This window comes from Borostomias antarcticus, assembly GCF_949987555.1.
Source record: "Borostomias antarcticus genome assembly, chromosome: 21".
Classification (NCBI taxonomy): Eukaryota; Metazoa; Chordata; class Actinopteri; order Stomiiformes; family Stomiidae; genus Borostomias; species Borostomias antarcticus.
Window position 1 is genome coordinate 10,976,927 of NC_140254.1, and position 22,574 is coordinate 10,999,500.

General features: G+C 48.0%; 2 protein-coding genes across 3 annotated transcripts in view; one reads left to right on the forward strand and one right to left on the reverse strand.

Annotated features, from left to right (window-relative positions):
* ripor2 (RHO family interacting cell polarization regulator 2) overlaps positions 1 to 13,218 on the forward strand; it is a gene marked incomplete at both ends in the record, with an annotated part of 62,551 nt that extends 49,333 nt beyond the window's left edge. Inside the window, 16 exons of the mRNA XM_084455756.1 lie at positions 1,273 to 1,422; positions 2,218 to 2,281; positions 2,892 to 2,935; positions 3,328 to 3,453; positions 3,737 to 3,885; positions 4,245 to 4,374; positions 6,107 to 6,832; positions 7,076 to 7,266; positions 8,069 to 8,234; positions 8,956 to 9,085; positions 9,423 to 9,584; positions 10,091 to 10,249; positions 12,003 to 12,205; positions 12,436 to 12,519; positions 12,803 to 12,893; positions 13,118 to 13,218. Of these exons, the coding sequence (XP_084311882.1) occupies positions 1,273 to 1,422; positions 2,218 to 2,281; positions 2,892 to 2,935; positions 3,328 to 3,453; positions 3,737 to 3,885; positions 4,245 to 4,374; positions 6,107 to 6,832; positions 7,076 to 7,266; positions 8,069 to 8,234; positions 8,956 to 9,085; positions 9,423 to 9,584; positions 10,091 to 10,249; positions 12,003 to 12,205; positions 12,436 to 12,519; positions 12,803 to 12,893; positions 13,118 to 13,218 (2,676 nt within the window). The remainder of the gene's footprint in view (positions 1 to 1,272; positions 1,423 to 2,217; positions 2,282 to 2,891; positions 2,936 to 3,327; positions 3,454 to 3,736; positions 3,886 to 4,244; positions 4,375 to 6,106; positions 6,833 to 7,075; positions 7,267 to 8,068; positions 8,235 to 8,955; positions 9,086 to 9,422; positions 9,585 to 10,090; positions 10,250 to 12,002; positions 12,206 to 12,435; positions 12,520 to 12,802; positions 12,894 to 13,117) is intronic.
* Positions 13,219 to 18,457: 5,239 nt separating this feature from the next.
* On the reverse strand, positions 18,458 to 22,471 carry gmnn (geminin DNA replication inhibitor). Of its 2 annotated transcripts, none has more exons than XM_084455197.1 (7): positions 22,355 to 22,471; positions 21,783 to 21,853; positions 20,515 to 20,616; positions 20,065 to 20,209; positions 19,709 to 19,791; positions 19,293 to 19,403; positions 18,458 to 18,877 (listed from the first exon to the last, which is right to left on the reverse strand). In XM_084455197.1, the coding sequence occupies exons 1-7, from the start codon at positions 22,398 to 22,400 to the stop codon at positions 18,692 to 18,694; spliced, it is 744 nt and encodes a 247-aa protein (XP_084311323.1). In that variant the 5' UTR covers positions 22,401 to 22,471; the 3' UTR covers positions 18,458 to 18,691. The 2 variants fall into 2 exon arrangements, with proteins under 2 accessions (XP_084311323.1, XP_084311324.1); XM_084455198.1 differs by having other exon boundaries at positions 22,336 to 22,436.
* Positions 22,472 to 22,574: the final 103 nt, after the last annotated feature.

Genomic DNA, 22,574 nt, shown 5'->3' on the forward strand with positions numbered 1-22,574 from the left:
TTTTTCTCCCCCTTTTCCCTAACAAGCTGTTTAATGAATGTAATTCATCAATATTTCACCACTCCCGGGCAATATTCATCAATATCCCCTCTGATTGGATTGGATTTCACACCCGTCTGAACAGCAGAAGAATCGACACCCTGACTTGAGCTTCCCTCGGTCTCCAGCATGGCAGCCGATCTGGGGGGAGAGGCTGAGAGACACCAGCGCTGCAGGGGAACGCTCATCTCTTCTCCCTAGAGGCCTGAAGCTCTCCTGAAGCGCTCATATCTCTTCTCCCTAGAGGCCTGAAGCTCTCCTGAAGCGCTCATATCTCTTCTCCCTAGAGGTTTGAAGCTCTCCTGAAGCGCTCATATCTCTTCTCCCTAGAGGCTTGAAACTCTCCTGAAGCGCTCATATCTCTTCTCCCTAGAGGTCTGAAGCTCTCATCTCTCTTCTCCCTAGAGGCCTGGAGCTCTCCTGAAGCGCTCATATCTCTTCTCCTTAGAGGCCTGAAGCTCTCCTGAAGCGCTCATATCTCTTCTCCCTAGAGGCCTGGAGCTCTCCCGAAGCGCTGGCCAATCGTCCAGTAGACTGGTTTGTAGACGATCTGGACGTTCAGTTCAAGTGGCGTGCGAACCTTGTCTGGTTTTGCCCGTCGGTGTGTCAGACATCCAGGAAGTAGGCTGGTCCAGGAACTGAAGTACACGGGAGCTTGGAGATGGCCCACCTTCCATGCCAAGTCTATTCCATATCAAACCAAGGGGGTGGGGCCAGGTGTAGTTCCTGGAAGGTTTCAGGCCATTGGTAAACATTTGACCAGGTAGCCTTATGTAGACGGATTGCAATGAATGATGAACATACGACTCGCCAACATTGTTTTTGTGTGTTAGGGCGAGCCGTGTGTTAGGATGAGTCGTGTGTTAGGACGAGCCGTGTGTTACGACGTGGTGACGATCCCAGACTGGAAAGGCTGAGCTGAGCCCTGATCAGGGCTGTGTGTGTGTGTGTGTGTGTGTGTGTGTGTGTGTGTGTGTGTGTGTGTGTGTGTGTGTGTGTGTGTGTGTGTGTGTGTGTGTGTGTGTGTGTGTGTGTGTGTGTGTGTGTGTGTGTGTGTGTGTGTGTGTGTGTGTGTGTGTGTGTGGGGTCCTCTCTCCCGGTGAATGAGTGTGTGAGGTGTTTAGCATGTTCTGATTCACACGCTATTTGTGTACCTACGTCTGTAACCCTCTGCGCTGTGTGTGTGTGTGTGTGCGTGTGTGTGTGTGCATGTGCGTGTGTGTGTGTGCGCAGGTGGACGAGCTGTACGAGGCCTTCTGTATCCAGCGCAGGTTGAGGGACGGGGCCAGCAGGATGAAGCAGGCCTTCTCCACCTCGCCCTCCACCAGGGGCACCAGAGAGAGCATCACTGAGGTCAACCGCAGATACAAGGAGTACACGGAGGTGCACACACACACACACACACACACACTCCTACAGGAGGAGAGATACACACACTTCTACAGGAGGATACACACTCATGCTTAAAAAAGATACACACACACACACGCACACACACTTCTACAGGAGGATACACACTCATGCTTAAAGAAAGATACACACACACACACCTACAGGAGGATACACACTCATGCTTAAAGAAAGATACACACACACACACACACACCTACAGGAGGATACACACTTATGCTTAAAGAAAGATACACACACACACACACACCTACAGGAGGATACACACTCATGCTTAAAGAAAGATACACACGCACACACACACTTCTACAGGAGGATACACACTCATGCTTAAAGAAAGATACACACACACACGCACGCACACACACACTTCTACAGGAGGATACATACTCATGCTTAAAGAAAGATACACACCCACACACACTTCTACAGGAGGATACATACTCATGCTTAAAGAAAGGTTCACACACATGTTTACCCTTAGATAAACACCCATACCCACACACACACTTACAGGAAGATCCACACACTTGTATGCATTGATAAACACACACTGTACGCAAACAGACACACGGGTTGGGTACGCTTGCCTCAGGATGAAAACACACACACACATCTGAGGGCCTGTCTTTAACGACATCCCGGTCCGTCAGCACGCCATCTCGCTCACACCACCGTCCAGTTTCAACAAACAACAACAACAGGCGTCCTGACAGGCAGTGTAGTTTTCTCTGCTCAACCCTCCGCGGTCTCCTCCTCCCTCCCCAGAACATGAGCGCCTTCGAGGGGGAGCTGGAGAACCTGCTGGGGGAGTTCCACATCAAGATGAAAGGTGAGGCTGAGCTGAGGCTAGTGGAGAACCGGACCGGCCACAGAAAACACCGGGGTTCAAATGAAAAATGACATTCTCCCGCACACACTTTTATTTCTCTGCTTTTAATCTGCCAACGTTTCGGTTAGACCGGACAGATTATCTGATGAAGGTCTAACCGAAACGTTCGCAGATTAAAAGCAGAGAAAAAGTGTGTGTGGGAGAATGTCATTCTTCATTTGAAACTTTTAAGGGGATTTTCTCCCAGCACCACAACATTGTGAGAGTGTGCATGTTGGTGTTTTCACACAAGCCCGGGGTTAGCCAGAAACACGCTGTATACTTGGTTCGTGCTCGTGTTCGTACTTGGAATGCGGCAGGAGGTGGTTGTTTCTGACTGGACTCTGGGTTCTGGAGGGTCCTTCTCCAGTCTCCGGTTAGCATTAGCCTCCTTGCTAGCGTCAAGTATAGGGGGATGAACGCAGGGATGAAACAAGGTGGGGAAAACAGGGGAAAAACCTCGCCAACAGCAAAATGAATGAATTTCCCTTTCCAAAATGGAGTGATGAAAAGTGTTTTTTTCTGTCTCTGATTCTGTCTCCACCTCTCTCTCTCTCTCTCTCTCTCCTAGGGTTGGCTGGCTTCGCACGTCTCTGTCCGGGGGATCAGTATGAGGTGTGTGTGTGTTCATACTACTGATCTCTCTCCTCAGTCTCTCCAAATCACTAGAGGCTGTCAACAAAATAGCCGTGTCGTTCTCAACTGGTGTCTCCCTACACGGCGCGTCTCTAACCTCACTGTTTCTCTCTCTGCCTCACTCTGTCTTGTTCTGTTCCCTCTCCTCCTTCCTCTGATTCTCTCCATTTCTCACCCCCTCCTCCATCTCCCTCTCTCACCTATCCCCTCCCTCCCTCTCTCTCTCCATCTCCTCCTTCCATCTCCCTCTCTCCTCTGTCCCCCCCATCTCTCCCTCTTCTCCCTCATCTCCCTCCCTTTCCCCTATGCCCTCCCTCTCTCCCTCCCTCCCTCCCTCCCTCTCTCTCTCTCTCTCTCTCTCTCTCTCTCAGATCTTCATGCGGTACGGGCGTCAGCGCTGGAAGTTGAAGGGCAGGATTGAGGTGAACTCCAGACAGAGCTGGGACGGAGAGGAGATGGTCTTCAACCCGCTCGTCACCGACCTCATCAACATCAAGGTAGGGCAGCCGGACGGGGATCATGGGCGCTGGTGTAGGTGGGCTGTATCGGCTTCACTGTGGGACCCTGAAATGGGGAGACTATGTAGAAAAGGAGTTGCTATTAGTGAACAGTTCACCCAATATGGATGAAAATGCCCCCCCACCACCCCACCTAACCTGTCTGTTCTTTATCATCAGGCTCATTATTCCCATCCTAAGCAGTTCAGCACACAGAGACCTTCAGATCCCCCTCCTTCATGACCTTTTGAAACTCTCGACCTCCTGCATTTCGTCCAATCAGGTGACGGAGCTGAAGGGCCTGGCCACCCACATCCTGGTGGGCAGCGTCATCTGCGAGACCAAGGACCTGTTCACCGCCATGCCCCAGGTGGTGGCCGTGGACGTCAACGACCTGGGCACCATCAAGCTCAACCTGGAGGTCACCTGGTTGTGAGTGAACTACTAAGATGAGCTTTATTAAAAAAAAAAAGAACGGCATCGGGCCTTTTGCAGTCTTTTGCAGTGCGTAGCTTTTGACTGGAATCGACAGTTCAGTTCATATTCCTTTCAGAGATATCGATAACAGTTCGTTTTGGGGCTGTTGAAAGTTATGAAAAATGGACAGCAATAGCACCAATATACCTTAGTGAAGAGGTTTACACTCGTGGTCTATACCTATGAAAACCATGGCCAGACTGCCCTCTACAGGAGGAACTAGTTATTACATCTCCACAGCAAAACACATTCATACACAACAGCTAGTTTGGGAATTGTTGAGTGACCGTTGCTCCGTCCTCCCCCAAACCCAGCCCGTTCGACGTGGAGGACCTGACCTTGTCGTCGGGCAACGTGAGCAAGGCGACGGTGCTCCAGAGACGGGTGTCCGTCTACAGCCAGGGGACGCCCGAGACCCCCACCTTCCAGGACACCTCCTTCTTTGTGAGTCCCGCATGCGGCCCCCTACTCCTCCGTGTGATTTCGGAGACGAGATACACCCCTGGTCTAACAGCATGGCCGTGACTGTAGATCAGAGTGGATTTGTCTCTGTGCCGTTTATTTGGCGAGTGCGTCAGCTCGCCTTTGACCGAAGGAGAATGTTTACTTTCACCCAGAAAGAGAACTAGCTTACCGCCATGTTCCTGCTGCAATCCTAATGTGGCTTGTGTGTGTGTGTCCGTGTCTATGTGTATGTATGTATATTTGTGTGTGTGTGTGTGTGTGTGTGTGTGTGTGTGTATGTATGCGTATGCTAGCAATGCTTGTGTATGTGTATGCTACAGCCTCACTAACCCTAACCCACCACCCCTCCCCTCCAACTACCACCACCTCCCCCCCCCCCGTCTCTCTTGTGCGTGCGGGGAGGAAGTGGCGTCCCCGCCCCCCCGCCGAGCGCCACCACCTCTCCTTCCTGCACGCGCTCAGAGACTCCCTGTTAGAGAGGCTGAGGAGGAGCCGCTCGTTCGGTGACCTGGCCTCCCTCCGGCCACGCCCCAAATCCAGTCTGGAGGTCTATGTGAGTGAGGTGTGCTAAGCTCCGCCCCCTCCACCCGCGCTGTCCCCTCTGCCTGTGTGACTCCGCCCCCAGCCTGTGTGACTCCGCCTCCAGCCCGTGCCTGTGTGTGAAGCTGTCTCTTGGCCTGTGCTTGCCTGTGTCTCAACCACAGGAGAACAAGAGAGCCTGTTAGGTGTGGAAGACATGAATACTCCAGTCTTCATGTTGAATAAATTAATTTAATCGTCTTTAATAATCAATAAGGCGAGCTTATGCAGACCATCGTTATTTCCTAGTGTTTATTTTATGTACATGGAGAGAGAAAAGGTACAGTGACAGTGTCTCTGTCAGAGACATAATATACAATTTCACAAGCAATATCAAGAAGCCTTTGATCATAGGTTCATGTACAAAAGGAATCTGTGAGTTTGTCCTGTTTTGGTCCTCAGAAGATGACAGAACAAGTCCCACAGTAGTTCATAACAGGCCACAGTACCTGATCAGGGACAGAGAGGGAATAGTCCTGCTGGCACAGCCAAAACAGATCAAACTCATTCCTTACTACAAACTTAGGCGAAAGCAATACGCATACTTATTTGAAAGCAGGGATAAGCAATATGTAGCCTTTTACTGAAGCAAGCATGAGCAATAACATTACATGAGCAATAACATTACATGAGCAATAGCATTACATGAGCAATAACATTACATGAGCAATAACATTACATGAGCAATAACATTACATGAGCAATAACATGACATGAGCAATAACAATACACGAGCAATAACATGACATGAGCAATAACATGACATGAGCAATAACATGACACGAGCAATAACATTACACGAGCAATAACATTACACGAGCAATAACATTATACGAGCATTAACATTATACGAGCAATAACATTACATGAGCAATAACATTACATGAGCAATAACATTACACAACAACTTGAGGCTGTGCCGGCTTGTTGTCTAACAGGGATCGGCGTCATTTCTCTCCTGCTGGGTTGAAGTGGTTTGTTTTGATACTGCGAGACGCAAGTGAAGAATCTCTCTCTTCCTGACTGCCCGTCGCTCACCCCTCATTCTCCTTCTCTCCTTCCTCTTCTCCTTCTCTCCTTCCTCTTCTCTGTCTCTCCTTCTTTCTCTGATTCTCTCTCTCCGTCGTCCCAGTCCACTCTCCCGGACGACATCTTTGAAAACGGCGGCTGCGGCATCGCCGAGTGCAAACGCCTCTCCTTCACCTTCTCCGACACCTCCGGCTCCACCCCCAGCCCTAGCCCCGCCCCCAGCCAGTCCAACCCGGAGATCACCGTGACGCCCCCGGAGACGGACGCCCCTCCCAGAATCCCGCCCGGTGGCGAGGACGGGAGGACCCACGCGGACGTGGTGGAGGAGGTCGAGGAGGAGGACGACGAAGGGCGCGAGGAGGACGAGGAGGAGAGCGGCGGCAGTGCCAGCGGCGGCAGCGCCAGCCTCGCTAGCGAGGAGGTGGAGCCTGAGTGGGAGCAGCGCCGCGGCTCGGGCTCCGGCGGGGGCTCGGCCACCGCCTCGCTGTGCTCCGAGGGCCGGCTGTCCGCCGTGGCGCCCGAGGACGTGTTCCTGGACCACGCCGTGGCGCCCGAGGACGCCGACGCCTCAGAGCTGAAGCCCGTGGAGCTGGACACGGAGGAGGCCGGCAGCCTGACCAGACAGCTGGTGAGGAGGCTGACGTCGTCTGACCTGCTGCCCCAGACCGGGGCCCCGAGCTGGGCCGGAGAGGGCAGCAGAGCCTCCCTGGACAGCAGCCTGGAGGAGGCCATCCAGACCCTGCTGCTCAGACTGGAGGGCCTCACCCAGCGCTGCCGGGAGCTGCAGGACCTGGAGCAGGAAGTGATGCACCTGGAGGACCTGCTGAAGGTGAGATGCATCCTGGATCAATCGGTGTCGGTTCTGTACTGTTGACTGCATTACACGTGAATGGTCATGATCTAATTTTACAGCTGTCGTAGTATTGAAAGTTCAAAGGGTTGAACGGTAATTCTGTACTCGGTTTAGTGTATGGATTAAAATATCAAACCACAGTTCGTTTAAACAATAATACTGAGATCATGGTTGCCAGGTTTGTCAAGTAACAAGCCCCCCCCCCCCCGCCCCCCGCAGTGTCGCCTGCCCGGCCACAGGAGCCGGTCATCCAGCCTCAGCCTGACCGTGGAGAGCGCCCTGGAGAGCTTTGACTTCCTCAACACCTCCGACTTCGACGACGAGGACACGGGGGACGATGCCGGCGCCCCTGCCCCCGGCCCCGCCCTGCCTCGCTCCTCCTTCTTCGACATGGAGGCTGACAGGATGGGGTGAGTTGAGGGGAGGAGAGGGAGAGTAGGAGGAGGAGAGGGGGAGGAGGAGGAGGAGGGATGGAGGGGGAGGAGGAGGGGAGGGGGAGGGATGGAGGGGAGGGGGAGGAGGAGGGATGGAGGGGAGGAGGAGATGGAGGGGAGGGGGAGGAGGAGGAGGGATGGAGGGGAGGGGGAGGAGGAGGGATGGAGGGGAGGAGGAGATGGAGGGGAGGGGGAGGAGGAGGGATGGAGGGGAGGAGGAGATGGAGGGGAGGGGGAGGAGGAGGAGGGATGGAGGGGAGGGGGAGGAGGGATGGAGGGGAGGGGGAGGAGGAGGGATAGAGTGGAGGGGGAGGAGGAGGAGGAGGGATGGAGGGTAGGGGGAGAGGGAGGTAGAGGAGCTGGGGTAGATTGTACATTCTTGGGGTGAGTAGTGTGTACAAGAGGATGGATGGATGGATGGACAGAAGAGAGTGAGAGAAGGGAGGGAGGACGATGGGAGAGAGAGAAAGAACTCCTGTTTGTGGTTCTTGTGGTGACTCTCAGTCCACGGTGGGACTACTTAACCACTTAGATCCATTCGTCCCACAACACTCAGATGACTCAATGATATTCAGTCAGAAGAGCTGAAATACTGAACCTGTTCTCCTGCAAACGCACACATCTTTTAGAATGACTGAGCTACTTAACTGGAGAAGCTGCCAATTCATGTTGGCAATAACATCACGCCCATAGTCCCTTACAATTCTATGCAGTGCTGCTACTGCCCTCTGGTGGTGACTGTGTGTGTGCGCGTGTGTGTGTATGCTCCGTCCTCCAGGCCCGGCCAGCACCCAGAGGCCAGGGGCCACCTGAGCGAGGCCCTGACGGAGGACACGGGGGTGGGCAACAGCGTGGCCGGCAGCCCCCTGCCCCTCACCACGGGCAACGAGAGCCTGGACCTGGCCATCGTCATCCACCTGCACTACTGCAACCAGCTCATACAGGTAGACCTCATCCACCTCATACAGGTAGACCTCATCCACCTCATACAGGTAGACCTCATCCACCTCATACAGGTAGGCCTCATCCACCTGCACTACTGCAACTACCTCATACAGGTAGATTCATCCACCTGCACTACTGAACCAGCTCATACAGGTAGACCTCATCCACCTGCACTACTGAACCAGCTCATACAGGTAGACCTCATCCACCTGCACTACTGAACCAGCTCATACAGGTAGACCTCATCCACCTGCACTACTGCAACTACCTCATACAGGTAGACCTCATCCACCTGCACTACTGCAACTACCTCATACAGGTAGACCTGCTGTGTTGGTCTCACCACCTCCAATACCTACCAAATACTACCTCGTACTACCAACTACCAAAATACTACCTCATACTACCAACTACCAAAATACTACCTCATACTACCAACTACCAAAATACTACCTCATACTACCAACTACCAAAATACTAACTCATACTACCAACTACCAAATACTACCTCATACTACCAACTACCAAAATACTAACTCATACTACCAACTACCAAAATACTAACTCATACTACCAACTACCAAAATACTAACTCATACTACCAACTACCAAAATACTACCTCATACCACCAACTACCAAAATTCTAACTCATACTACCAACTACCAAAATACTACCTCATACCACCAACTACCAAAATTCTAACTCATACTACCAACAGTTGTCCAGCGGGGGGAGTCCGTGGCAGCGGCGTGCCCGGCTGCAGAAGCTCTCAGCCCAGACGCTCCTGCTGGAGGAGCTGGGAGAGATCAGCATGGAGAGACTGGGCTCCATCACCTCTGCTGCTGACGGTAGGGACCCCCTCGCTGTGGGTGTGTGTGCGTGTGTGTGTGTGTGTGCGTGTGTCTGCGTGTGTGTGTGCTGGCATCCTAGACGGGAGTTGTGTGAGGGTAAAGCTGTAACTGGGTTATGTGCAGCATCACGGTTGTGTTGTATGTTCTAGACTATGTGTAGTTCTAGACTATGTGTGTGTGTGTGTGTGTCTGTGTGCACGTGGGTCAAGTCAGCCTGGGTGTGTGTGTGTCTGTGTGTGTTGGGCCTTGGCTGTGTGTGTGTGTGTGTGTGTGTGTGTGTGTGTGTGTGTGTGTGTGTGTGTGTCACTGAACCCGTCCTGTCCCTGGTCCTCAGTGCTCCCAGGGCTGGCGGAGCGTCCGGCCATGCTGGCGCTGTGGGTGGACTGGACCGGCTCGGCCGGCCTGTTCCACACTACGCTGGACCGCGTGTTCAGGCACATGAACCTCAACCTCACTCCCGCGCTGCAGGAGAGGCACCCGCACACCGCAGACACAGGTAGGCAGTGTGTGTGTGATATGTTAAATGATGTCTACCATTGTCTACCATGATGTCTTATTATTATCCTATGTTTATTATGAGTTTGTTACAGTTAGTTCACTTAACTGACATCATTTGACATCATTTGTGGAGTTGTGAGTTTAGGGAAAGTGTGAACGCTCGGCCCAGGGAAGAGACATCACACTCACTGTAACATACTGACTTTGGAATGATTCAAAGCTGATTGCTATGGAAGGAAGTGGAAAGTAGGAAGTAGGAAGGTAGTAGTAGAAGGTAGGAAGGTAGTAGTAGGAAGTAGGAAGGTAGTAGTAGGAAGTAGGAAGGTAGTAGTAGGAAGTAGGAAGGTAGTAGTAGGAAGGTAGTAGTAGGAAGTAGGAAGGTAGTAGTAGGAAGGTAGTAGTAGGAAGTAGGAAGGTACTCCTTTTTAAGTCCAATCAGGAGCAGAGGAAGAGCTTTCCTGTCTTGTATGAGAGTATCCTTGGTCATGCCCCCCCCCCCTGCAGTGCTGCGTCTGGTGGTGGGTGAGATGGTGGACAGAGAGGCCCCGCCCCCCCCCTCGGGCCCGCCCCCGGACGTGCTGACCGTGTTCCAGTTCCGGCACTACGTGCTGGAGCACGCCGTCACCCGCATGGACGAGCACCTGCTGCAGGTGGCCAGGGAAGGTGAGGCCGGGACCGCACACCAGAACACACACACCAACACGCCAGTACACACACACACACACCAACGCTCCAGTACACACACACACACACCAACGCGCCAGTACACACACACCAACGCACCAGTACACACACACACACACACATATACACACCAACGCACCAGTACACACACACACACACATATACACACCAACGCACCAGTACACACACACACCAACGCACCAGTACACACACACACACCAATGCACCAGTACACACACACACACACACCATTGCACCGGTACACACACACACACACACACACACACACACACTCACACACACCAACGCACCAGTACACACACACACACATACACACACACCAATGTACCGGTACATACTCTCTCTCTCACACACACACACACACACCAACGCACCCGTACACACACTTTCTCTCTTTCTCTCTCTCTCAGACACACACACACCAACACACCAGTACACACACACTCACATGTTTATACACATGCACAGAGATTTAAATTATTTTTCCATTAGGCAGTGGCCAAACATTGCTGAATAAACAGTCGGGCCTTAAAGGAGGAGTTTGGCATTTAGCATCCTAAGCCCTGTTATAAGGTTATCAGTCCCTCTAGAAAAACACGGGCAAAAATCCTTGATTATGCAGGCAAAAATCCTTGATTATGTAATGGAATATGCAGGGTTTTTATGCGATTTTATGCGTTGAAAATGCGGGGATTTTCTGAAGTAGCGGGAACTTTGCGCGAATATTGCGAGAATATGCGAAAAATGCAAGAACCTGTCCTGTATTTTCATGCATCCCCCACCCCAATGCATGTAGCCTACACTGCGTCTTCACATGCTTGGATTGATACGAGAAATAACAAAACCATAGCCTATGCGAGAGCGCCTAGACCAGGTACGGTATAGACCGGCGTCATGATTGAAGGCAGCCTTAAAAGGCAGCATTGGAACTTATAAACAACCCCCGATGTCTGGTCTCTGTGGTCGTCCAGGTCATTTGCTATTTCCAAGTTTATCAGACCAAACATTTTGCCCAAGTCTATGATCTGATGTTTATTGATTTGATCTTAATATAACCGATGCAGCTGTGCTTTAGCCTACTCTTATTGGCTATTTATTTCCTTCATTCATGATGAGAATAGCAGAGGACTTTGAACTTGATATATTAAACATAAATTGGTGCAATTCACTAGAATGCAGGAAATTAGATGTCTGACACTCAATCTCATGGGGGAGGACCACCAGACCCCTGCTTGATTTGTGTTCCGTGAGCATGGGACTGCTGGCAAGGTGTCCCTTATTTTTCCTCATTGAAGGTGACAACCCTAACGAGGTGAAAAACATTAAAACTTGAAGCAGAAAAATGCGGGAAGTATGAAATCAAGCGAGCCCCGCATATTCCACGTTTTTTGCGCGGAGTTCAGTGATTATCGTGGTGAAAATGCGCTCTTTCTAAAATTATGTGACCCTTGCATAATCTGCACCTTTTGCCTGATTATGCAATTAATTATGCGATCGCATAATCTCGTTTTTCTGGAGGGACTGGGTTATTTACGATCATATACAATGTCTCATGTCACAGCTTAGTAAATACCAAACTAGTCCTTTAAGGTTGGATGCCTGATGTTCCAAGGAGAACATAGTACGGGCCCCGACATTAGAATAGCTAGAACCTGCTCGGGCGTTCAGGAGTCGGTGTTGGGTGGTTTTATCTCCATCTTCGTCTCCCCAGCGGCGTTTGCGGAGGCGCTGAGCAGCGGGGATGCCGGCCGCTGTGTGTGTGAGCTGGAGGAGGTGTGTGTGAGCGGCCTGCGACCTCGCCAGACCACCCTGAGAGCCCTGGCCTCCCTCCTGACCTGCGACGACCCCCAGCTCAACAAGGCCTCGGCCGCCTTCCTGACCGCCGCCGGGTCACACACTCCCTTCAGGACCAGGGTCAGTACCGGCTGCTTGGGCTAGGATCGGTCGGTGTGTGTGTGTGTGTGTGTGTGTGTGTGTGTGTGTGGGGGGGGGGGGGGGAGTGCTTTGCATTTATTGAAAAATAGATTGTGAATGTGTAATTGTCTCCATGTGTGTAGTTCCATGATCATCACTGGCCACTGTGGGTCAACAGTTGCTGTTCCTGATCCTTGAAGGTGTGTGTGTGTGTGTGTGTGTGTGTGTAGGCGGTGGAGTGTTACACTCAGGCCCTGTCAGAGGCGGGGGTCCAAACCCAGAGGGCGGCCTGTGCTGCTCTCAGCTGTCTACAGGTCAGTTTCTGTCTGTCTGTCTGCCTTTCTGTCTGTCTGTCTGTCTGTCTCTGTCTGTCTTTCTGTCTGTCTGTCTGTCTGTCTGTCTGTCTGTCTGTCTGTCTGAGTCAGTCTTAACACTGCTTTTCTTTAACTACATCCATGTCAGTATGACCAATTGTAGCTTGTGTTAAAGTTAGGGTGTCCTCTAAAACTTCTTCCTCAAATAACATATTGTAATCCCTCTATCCCTCTTCTATCTATTCTCTCTCTCTCTCTCTCTGTCTGTCTGTCTCTCTCTCAGGCAGTAGAGAGCATCAGGGCCATCGTGTCGCTGTGTGACTCAGCCGACGAGGAGCTACACCACGTTGCCATAGAGACGCTGCTCACTTTTGGTGAATTTCTATTTAAAATGTGCAGGGTCACTTCTGTTCTCCGCTAGACCGTAATCATCCATGGTTGTTGCCTGGAAATGTTTTCAGATTAAACAACTGTTGAGCTGTTTTGCTTTAGCCTGACTAGAAAGAGTAAAATGTGCGTTTACGATGGTCAAGCGTCTGAAATGTGTGTGTGTGTGTGTGTGTTTGTGACACTGTACCCTCTGGGGTTTCCCACCCAGGTGAGGAGGGGCGGCTAGCGTACGAACAGCTGGACACGGTACCACGGGAGATGATACGACTTGGCACGCGGCGAGGGAACGCTGTGACCACGGCGTTCTGAGACGATGCTGGGATTCTGATCCCTACGTGACCACACGGCACACAGCCTCCAGCCCCGCCTACGTAGAGGCCACGCCCACCCGAGACCAGGCTCCAGCGTGGTCACAACACAGTTCCTCTCCTTTCCAGTCCCTAATGACAGCTGTGCTTTGAGCCGGGCAAACTGGACATGGAATGAGTTTGAATGGACTTGACAGTGGGGGTGGGGGGGGTCTTCAGTAATGTCCAGCAGCGCACCTCATCAACAGACTATTCTAGAACCTCCTAACAAACCAATTACACTTAACGACCACTATCAGCCCACCTCCTCTGACTGCAGAGATCACCTCTACCACAACTATTATCATAATTACTATTATCACACTTGTTTGACATCGTTCTTCTCCAATATCCTGATTATTGTTCATTGCTATTAATCATTTATTTTAGTTGATGATATTCATTAGAGGACACTTATTGAAGCTTTTCTGAAATGTTGCACTGTGGCACAAGGCATGTACATACAGCACAGCATACGCGCTTTCATGTGTGGCGTATCAAACTGGATTGAGTTTGTGTTTTGTTTTTCTGGTACGTTCCGTCGAGTTTCAGGGATTTTACCGAAAGTCACGAGCCTCTTGGCACTCCTGTGTGTCAGGTACAAATGCAGTCAAGCGGGTTGAGTTAGGTTTATGCTAACTTTGGTGGGAATGCACACTTTCTTCATAACTGTACAGGGGGGACCGCGCGCGCGCACACACACACACACACACACACACACACACACACACATAGTGGTTTGTGCGAGTGGAAAGAGGCCAGAGTAATACATTAGCTTGTACGCCTGTTGCAACTAGCACCAGTGAGAAATCGTCTCTCCAGACAGATCTGGGATCAGCTTAGACTTCTCGCATCCTAACATTAACCATTAGTGGGGAAAAGGCTCCATTGTAACTATACTACTGAAGCTGTGACAAACAAGTTTGTTTCTCAACATAATTTATTTTTTATTTACACATCACATTGTGTTCCTAATATTGTTTGAAATTGTGGTGATATGTCATGGAGATATCTCACGTGTAAATGAGCTGTATATTTATGTTCTAATTTTTTAAATGTTATAGGCTAGTAGAAAAAAAATACAGAAAGGGGCCTCAAAGTAATTACCATGGCAATGATGTTTACCTTAAATTGGAATTTATTTTGCCATTTTCAGTGGTTCATATATTTTGGTGTTTTCTGGAGAGTATTGCGATAATGGATTTGTTAATATGATGATATTCAGCAAAATGTCCCAAATATATGGGATGGTATATTTGAAATGTTACTTCATTACTCAAAAGACATGTAACCAAAGGAAATCTAAAATGCTCATTTCATAAGAATTCATTATCCATAAAGAGGAATGTATTCTGGAACATATCTGCAACTTGGCCACTATACTCAGTTACACCTTCGAAGCACAAAAAAATAAAATCATCAATGTTGTAACTTAGGTTCAAACCGCACACTGTCTAAAAGCCATTATGACACAAAAGCGGAGATATTTTTGTGAAATGCTGTTATTTTTTCCCCCTTCACTATTTTTTATAAGCTGCAAATATGTTAAAGTTGTTACTAAATCTGAAGACTGCTTTTAGGTTGTTGTTTTTCTGTGTCAATGTTTAGCCTTCAGTCAAACATGGTGTTTATTTTGAGTAACAATGCCTGTGTCCCCCATGATGTGAATAGCATTACAGTATTCTAGTAGGATGACATTTGTTCAGAACTCATATGTTGTTAATCAAGCTGCTTTCTTCCTCGCACCGAGGAGTGTCAGGCCATGTGTTACTTCTGCTCAATTCTAAGTTGTGTGTAGCTGTGTGCTCAAGTTTATGAAATTTAATTTGGTATTTATCTTATTATTAAAAGCAGATAACTTGTGTTATAAATATAAACCTTAAACTTGGGATTGAATGAAATGCACACTTATGTTAGCTTCAGTAGGCTACCTTTTCTTTTTGGTTGACAGTATTTCCTATGCTCATTGAAAGTTGCAATAAAGTTTATTTTTGCAGAATTATGAAATTAACCTGAGTGTTAGTCTTGTTGTTCATTAAGTAATTTAATAAATTTAGACCAAATATTTTTTGGGAAAAACTATACTTTTACTGTCAACAGATTTCACCCAGATTTCTTTCCTAGCATAAAGTTTGATAAAAGAGATGAGTATTAGCAAAAGCAAGAAGAATGATTATCAGTGTACAATGAGCTATGATGGTAAAGAATTACAATATTAGTTTGATGTTCAGGCATGGCATATACATGGCATGCTTACTTGCAATGGTAATAATGCCTACAGGTAATAACAATAACCATGCTTGATTAATTTGATTTATGTAGCAAATGCTATAGAAGCAGCAAGCATCAGCCCACTATAGCTAAATAACGCCAGACACAAGATTACAGACTGTAATCAGCATGCTCAACATTAAGTTAAAATTGAAATACATCTGAAACCTCCGAACGTAACGTTAGCATTAACTAACTAACGTTAACGTAGTTAACCCTAAGCCGTTAGCATTAGCTACCGTTAGCATAGCTACCTAGCCTATATACAGTATGTAGTTGACGTTGATATAAGGAAATGTAACATTAGGTAATGTTAGCTAAATTATTCAACATTGACCCACTTACCCTCTACATCTTTTCCAACGATGTCCTAAAGTAACCACGTCATGATCATTTGAAGCATAGACATACGTTCATATCTATGATTAGCATGATCATAGCAGCCTCATTGCTAAAAGCATAGCAAATGTTAGCCGACGTCATTACATATGACTTCCTTAAAACTATCCAATCAGAGGCAGAGTAGGGCGGGTCTTCCTATGGTGACGTGTTTTCCGCTGAGTTCGCAGGACTCATGAACGCGCGCCCAGCGTCCCCGAGGCTCGTTCACAGCATGTTTCTCAAATGGGCTCAATACATGTATTGGTGGCCTCAAAAACAAAAAAAACAAATTGAATTAAAAGTTTATATTGATTAGATTGGTCTCTGATGCTGAATGATACCCAGAAAAAAAATTGTTTTCCTTTTCTAGCCCCATCTATCATAATCCACAAACCATGGGAAATAAGGGTCTTGGGTCGCATTCCGCTTTGGCCACTACGTCAAATAGCTTCATGCGCCGGTGAGCAACTTTAATTGAAATGAATAGGCAGCCATTTTCAATGCCGTCTCCAGTTTATATTATACCTCCATGGTCTAAAGCAAGTTATTAAAACCCTCCACTTGTCAATGTTCCAATAAAATTGTTCCAAAAAAAGGAGAAAAATAAATTTTAAAAAAATCAAATTTTAATTGTGTGTGTAGTGTGAGTTTGTCCACTCTTAAGGAATTTGATGTATGCAGTGTCTGGATGAGTCAGATAACAGCATTATAGTGGCTCTGTTTGTGTAAGGAATCTCACCCAAAATTTATATTGGTGTCCCTGCAAAAACAAATGCAAAGGGCCCCTTGAGGTCTTGCGCCCCTGGGCCCGGTAGGCCCGTTCGGTAATATGTCCAGGGCCGTGCTGCCCATCTGGAGGTTCTGGACAATCACAGAACGGCCGCCAGGTGGCCGCTAGGATAATCGCTCAGAACCCCGTATATACTGAAGCAGCCGGCTCAGACTACAGGGCCGTTTCTTCGTCCCAGCACGCCTGAATATGTCTGACAGTAGGCCTGCCATGACATAACATGTTATGTTTTAAAGTTAGGACATAACAATAGAAAACAAAGCAATGTCGCTGACGCTCGCGTCGCGTGTAGTTAGGACACGGTGTAATGGTAGTCAGTCCCATACAGAACTGGAATCTCATTGCAAACCCTTCCAAGCCATACTCAAAAGTAAATAAATTAATTTATATTTCAAGTGACAAAGAGATTTGCCATGATTCAGCGTTTGGCATTGTTTTACAGTAGCCACATAAAACACCACCTGTTTCCCCAGGTCGAAGAATCAGAGGAAGGATATAAGAATCTTCACTATAAAAAGATTAAACTGGCGGCTCAAGCTGTTCAGAATGATGCACTGCCATTGGATAAGAGAGTTCAGGGAGTACATCAAATTGGACTGCTGGCATACACAGGTAAGCCAGTGTATTAACAAACACTAGTATGGCCTTGCTGAAGAAAACAATGAAATTAGGCTAAATAAGCGTAATGGGATGCATAATCATAATGAACGACGACCTTTGAAAATGTTAGGCTACTTCATCCTCCCTGATGGATCCTTAGCCTACTCCAAGATGATTGGATAGGTGATGGCATGTGCTCAGTAGTCTACACACTGTTGACAATCTGGTCAACTCTAGTCAGTGGACAATTCAGTGTTTCTCAATTATTTTGGCACATTTATGCCAAACAAGTACCGAACTTGAATGAGGTCTGTCCTTTCCCAGGTAGCTATGCAGGTGCGACATGTGCTGCAGAGAGCATGGCTGTCATAGTGGACTTGCTCAGATCCACTGACCTGTCAGACAAACAACGGATCGTCGTATTGGAGGGCCTGGTCGGGATTTGTTATGTCCACCTGACCAATCAGCAACAGGCACGTTCACTAGGCCTCTTCAACACATTGCAGGTAAAACGCCTCACCCATAAACCCGTTTTGGTTCCTGTCTGGACTTGTTTATTGAACCAGTGAGGGTTATAAAATACATGGGACAGTAGTTAGTAGATTATGGTCTTCTTCACAGTTAGAATGCGTGTCCAGGGTGATACACCTAGAGGCCAAATACATCAATACCTTTCAGTAGCACTTCTTTGACAAGGAAAATATGTCCACTCCACAGGAGCTGATGGATCCCACCAGTCCACTGTCCACTAGAGCCAAACTGTGGAGCTGCTACCTGCTCAGTGTCCTCTGCTGTAACAACATCCCAGCCATCCGCACTCTCATTGGCTCAGAGAGCCTGAGACACAGCCTGGAAGCGCTGGAGGGGGAGGAGTGGTTCGGCTGGCCTAAAAACCACGCCCAGGAACTCCTTTGCATTCTGGGGTTTTGGCCACCCCAGCCAATCAAGATCCCTAGAGAAAAGGATGTTGTAAACCAGGCTGATGGCTCCCAGACGTTTTTAAAGAGCAGTTGTTGGCCATCAGGGACCTAGACACTACCACAATCATACAGTAACACATAAAAGAAAGCAAGTTTTTTTTCTCTTAAAAACAAGGTGTTTATTTTCCCAAAGGCCCTGCAGCATACATGTACATAACAGTGCATTATAACTGCACGATAAAAGTGTACACTAATAGACAAAAATATAATACAAAAAAGCAAAAAATAAAAATGCTAAAAAAGCAACATTTAATATGAACCACCCCTATGTATTCATAGACTCATGGTAAAAGGTTTGACCAGTATCGCCAAGTAAGGCACAGATTCTCAAACTGACAATTTCCTGTCAGAGAACCATTGAGGTATCCAACCTAAAGCCCAGTTCAACCTCCACTAAAGCATAGAAGAGTTCTTCAGTCATCATCTGAGGGCACAGTCTCCTCTGCATCTGAAACTTCCTCCTCCTCGCTGTCTTCAGGCTCCTCCCCGTCATCAAGCTCCTCCCCATCCTCCTCCTCGCTCTGGTCATCGTCCTCGTCAACATCGAGGGCGATCTCCCTCAGTTCCTCTAGACTGTCTGGGCTCTTCCCTGTTAGCCTCTAGATGGACAGGAGCGAACGTTAGAGACCATCATCCACACTGCCTTTAAACACACCTCGCAAGATTCAAACCAGACTTGTTTGTATGCACTTGTCATGGTAAAGGGTAAATGGACTGCACTTATATAGCGCTTTTCCACCTTAGCGGCACTCAATGCGCTTTACAATGGCCTCTCATTCACCCACCAATGGCGGTAGCTGCCATGCAAGGTGCTAACCTGCTCATTGGGAGCAATTTTGGGTTAGGTGTCTTGCTTAAGGACACTTCGACATGTAGACAGTTGGAGCTGGGATTCGAACCACTGACCCTTCGATCATTGAACGACCCGCTCTACCAACTGAGCTACAGCCGTCCCGTGTAATGGGGTTGGGTACCATTACTTAGCAAGACGCTGGTGTTGTATAAAGGACTTACCTCTATCATATCGGCCATATGCTGGACATGCTGCGCTAGCTCCTGTAGCTCCTCATTCTCACTCCTCAGCTGGGTGATTTGCTCATTCTTGGCCTCGATGTCTGCATGCAACTGCTCAAACACAAGGCAGCGATAAGAGACCTGCCATCACCTCGCCTGCGATGCAAAGCCAATCTTAGCTTACTACCTTGAAATTACCCAACAAGGGAAGCATTGAGCTGCAGATTAATGGCCACAGATATGGTTTTCACCTGAAACTAAAGCCAAGAACATTCATTGTTGTTGTTGGCTGGGCTCTTGCCAAAGACGTGCAGCGTGATGACTCATTGGGGATGTGATTCACTCATTGGGAGCGTGGGAACAGGGTAGATATGATGGCTAAACATTAGTAAGGTTCCCAGTAGTGATTAACTCACCTTCTCGTTCTCCTGGAGAACGTTGTACAGGGCTTTGCGGCGTTCCTCGGCCACCTCCTTCCAGTAGGTGGAGGGAGGGGTTTCTGCAACAGAGGGAGATTTCAATCAACTTACTGGGAAAACAAACAAAACAATGGGCTTGTTAGACCCAAAGACTGATTTACAGCAAAGACTTCTGACGGATATAATGGTCGTCAATCAGTCAGATAAACAAAGACAATCAAATGAAACAGGGCTGTTGAAAGAAATGCCGTGTTAGTATGAACTAATCTCAGCCCGGGACAAAAGGGCGGTCCATTAAACTGAATTCCTGCTGTAAAACGTGGTGAGGGGTGTCAGAAAAACATCCAATCTACCTTTGACCATGAGCTCATACGCCTCTGCAGAAACGCCACCCGGTAGGGTTTCAGTTTGCGTGGATTTGACTTCAGCCTTCACCCTCTTGGAGCCCTTGGCCTGCTCAGAATGCCACTGTTTCCTCTTGGGAACAGCTTTCCCTGCCTGAGAAGAGACAGGACTGTGGGTTAGTAAACTCGAAGCACATTGACAACCGAGAAATGACAACCGAGAAATGAACCCCAGTCAGAAATGCAACAAATTCTCTACTTGGAAAATTAGAGAAACAAAAGATCTCAACTCGGTACAAAAAAAACAAACAGTAGTTTCATTTCTTAATATTCATTTTTATCCAATAGAAACACTCGGGTCTACAAGTGTGTGACTAAGGAGTAGAAGCTGGAGGTAGTTACTGGACATTACCATTCTGGTTCCAGACATGACCATCGGTGATCTAAACCACTACGTACCGATATTACTCTGTCTAGGTTCTTGTTGACAGCAGAGGGCTGAAGCACCTGCAGGCTTTTCCTTGGGGGCTCCATTCCCTGATTGGATACTGCGAAAAAGCTCTGAAAAGAAAATAAATTAAGTCCTATAAATTACTGAAGGACTTTTGAATTTCCTTAATGTACAAAAATGTCTACTAGATGGAAAGGAAAAGGATCCAAGCTAGTGAAGACAAGCGAGGTTAACTAAAAAAAGTGATTTTCCCTAAAAAGTGATTTTCCCTTCACAACAGTCCACGACCCCCCACCCACCATATTCTAGAGAAACTTGTTAGGGTGGGACACAAACAAGCTAACCAAATAACAGTTGCGCTGACCCGTGAGAACAGTCCATTCACCTGGGCTTGGTGCCATTCTCCTGGCCTTCCTCTAGTTACACGGTCATCCCAGAGAGCGTGAATAAGTGAAGTGGCAGCCGTGGGAAAGGGGCTGGCCTAACCCTCCACAGCGCCATGGCTCGGCTGCATCAGATTCCCACGCAGAGCAACTCCCGCCCCACACAGGTTATTACCTTACCACTTGCATTCTCTATAACAAATAATGACCGTGGGAAAGCGGTCTCAAAAGGTTCACTATGGACGACTACAAGTTAAGAGGCGAGTTAATGTTTACACCAGCTCGACAGCAAGGTGACAGCACAGTCATCAAGTTCCAGAGCTCGCTGTCTCATTGCCCCGAGGTGCGTGTGGACAATAATTGATTCAAGAAAAGAGTTTTGGGTTACGGGCCTGATACGGTGTTGCAAGGACCTCAATGTTGAAATTGCTTCATTAAAATGTAGCCCATCAGCATCTCCTTCACTGACATTCAGCAGAATAAGGATTAGGCTATATGCACAACTCAGTACTTCCTGAAAGTAGACATGCTTCTCAATTTCCTGTCCTTCACTATTGGATGAAGCGATTAATCAGGTGTGCCTGACTGCAGCACAATGATCAGGCACACCTGAATAATCATTTCATCCAATAGTGTAAGACAGGATATAGATTAGCATGTCTCATTTCAGGAAGTACTGGAGTTGTGCATATAGCCCCTTGCTTATTGTGGATCAGCCATTTGAGAACAAGCGATAACAGGAATTCCAATGTACCTGTACATGAAAGCCCTGGAGGACATGTAGTTTAGCAGGTCACAACTGGCTATATGTGATAAAATTGTGGGACTGTGACAAATTGATTTAAAATTAATTAGGTTTTACAACACCGTGTAATTTATAGTGCTAACGTTACCTTGATATTCTCAGATGATTTCTCTCTGCATTTCAGGGCCCGGTTTGAATTCATTTTCTTGACGGTATTATCTGAAGAATGAGGTTAACAGCAAGTTAGGCTGGTTGATGCAAAGTAAGCTTTATAACAGGATGGCCCAAACATCTGATAACATTATAGCCTAACAATAGATTACCATCCTGCGAAAGAGCGCACCAAGGAAAAGCCGCCAAAAGCTGCATCGACTGGCTAGTTAGTTTAGCTGACCCTCGGGCAGAGACTAATAAAACAATGTAATCAACACAAACGATACATAACATGCAACATGCCTACAACAAACATACTATGGTAAATGAAACTACATCAAACAAGACAGTGAACTAGTAGTCTAGCTAACTTTAGCTAGCACGATTGCGTAGTCCTTTCGTACTGGGTTGGTAAAACTTCACCACGGCAAACCACATTTGCCATTGTTACATTTCAGCCGGTCTTTGGCGGGGACTGTGCGATAACCCAACGTATCTAAATTACATTCGAGTCGACCATAAAAAAACATATTATCCGGTGAACTTACGTGCAGTTGGGTCAAATACCTTGGTCGTCTGCACCTTCCAACGCGTGTTCTGTTCCAAACTCCATCCGCGCGCAGCAGCTTAAATAAGGTGTCAGGTCACGCGGTGGTGTCAGGTCACGTGGTTGGGGTCTTTTTTTTCTCACGAGGATGTTTGTTGTTGTTCTGCGTCACGTGACCAGCTACGTCGTCCTATCTTTGTAGATGCGTGACGGTGTTCAGCCATTTTGTTCCAACGACGA

Bases quoted from the DNA above. Each gene is read 5' to 3' on its own strand.
- gmnn (XM_084455197.1), bottom strand. From the start codon at position 22,400: ATGGAGTTTGGAACAGAACACGCGTTGGAAGGTGCAGACGACCAAG. The intron at 20,617-21,782 runs GTAACGTTAGCA...TTTTCTTTTCAG, and splicing joins AATCATCTGAGAATATCAAG to AGCTTTTTCGCAGTATCCAA. The intron at 19,404-19,708 runs GTGAGTTAATCA...GTGTTTGAGCAG, and splicing joins TTCTCCAGGAGAACGAGAAG to TTGCATGCAGACATCGAGGC.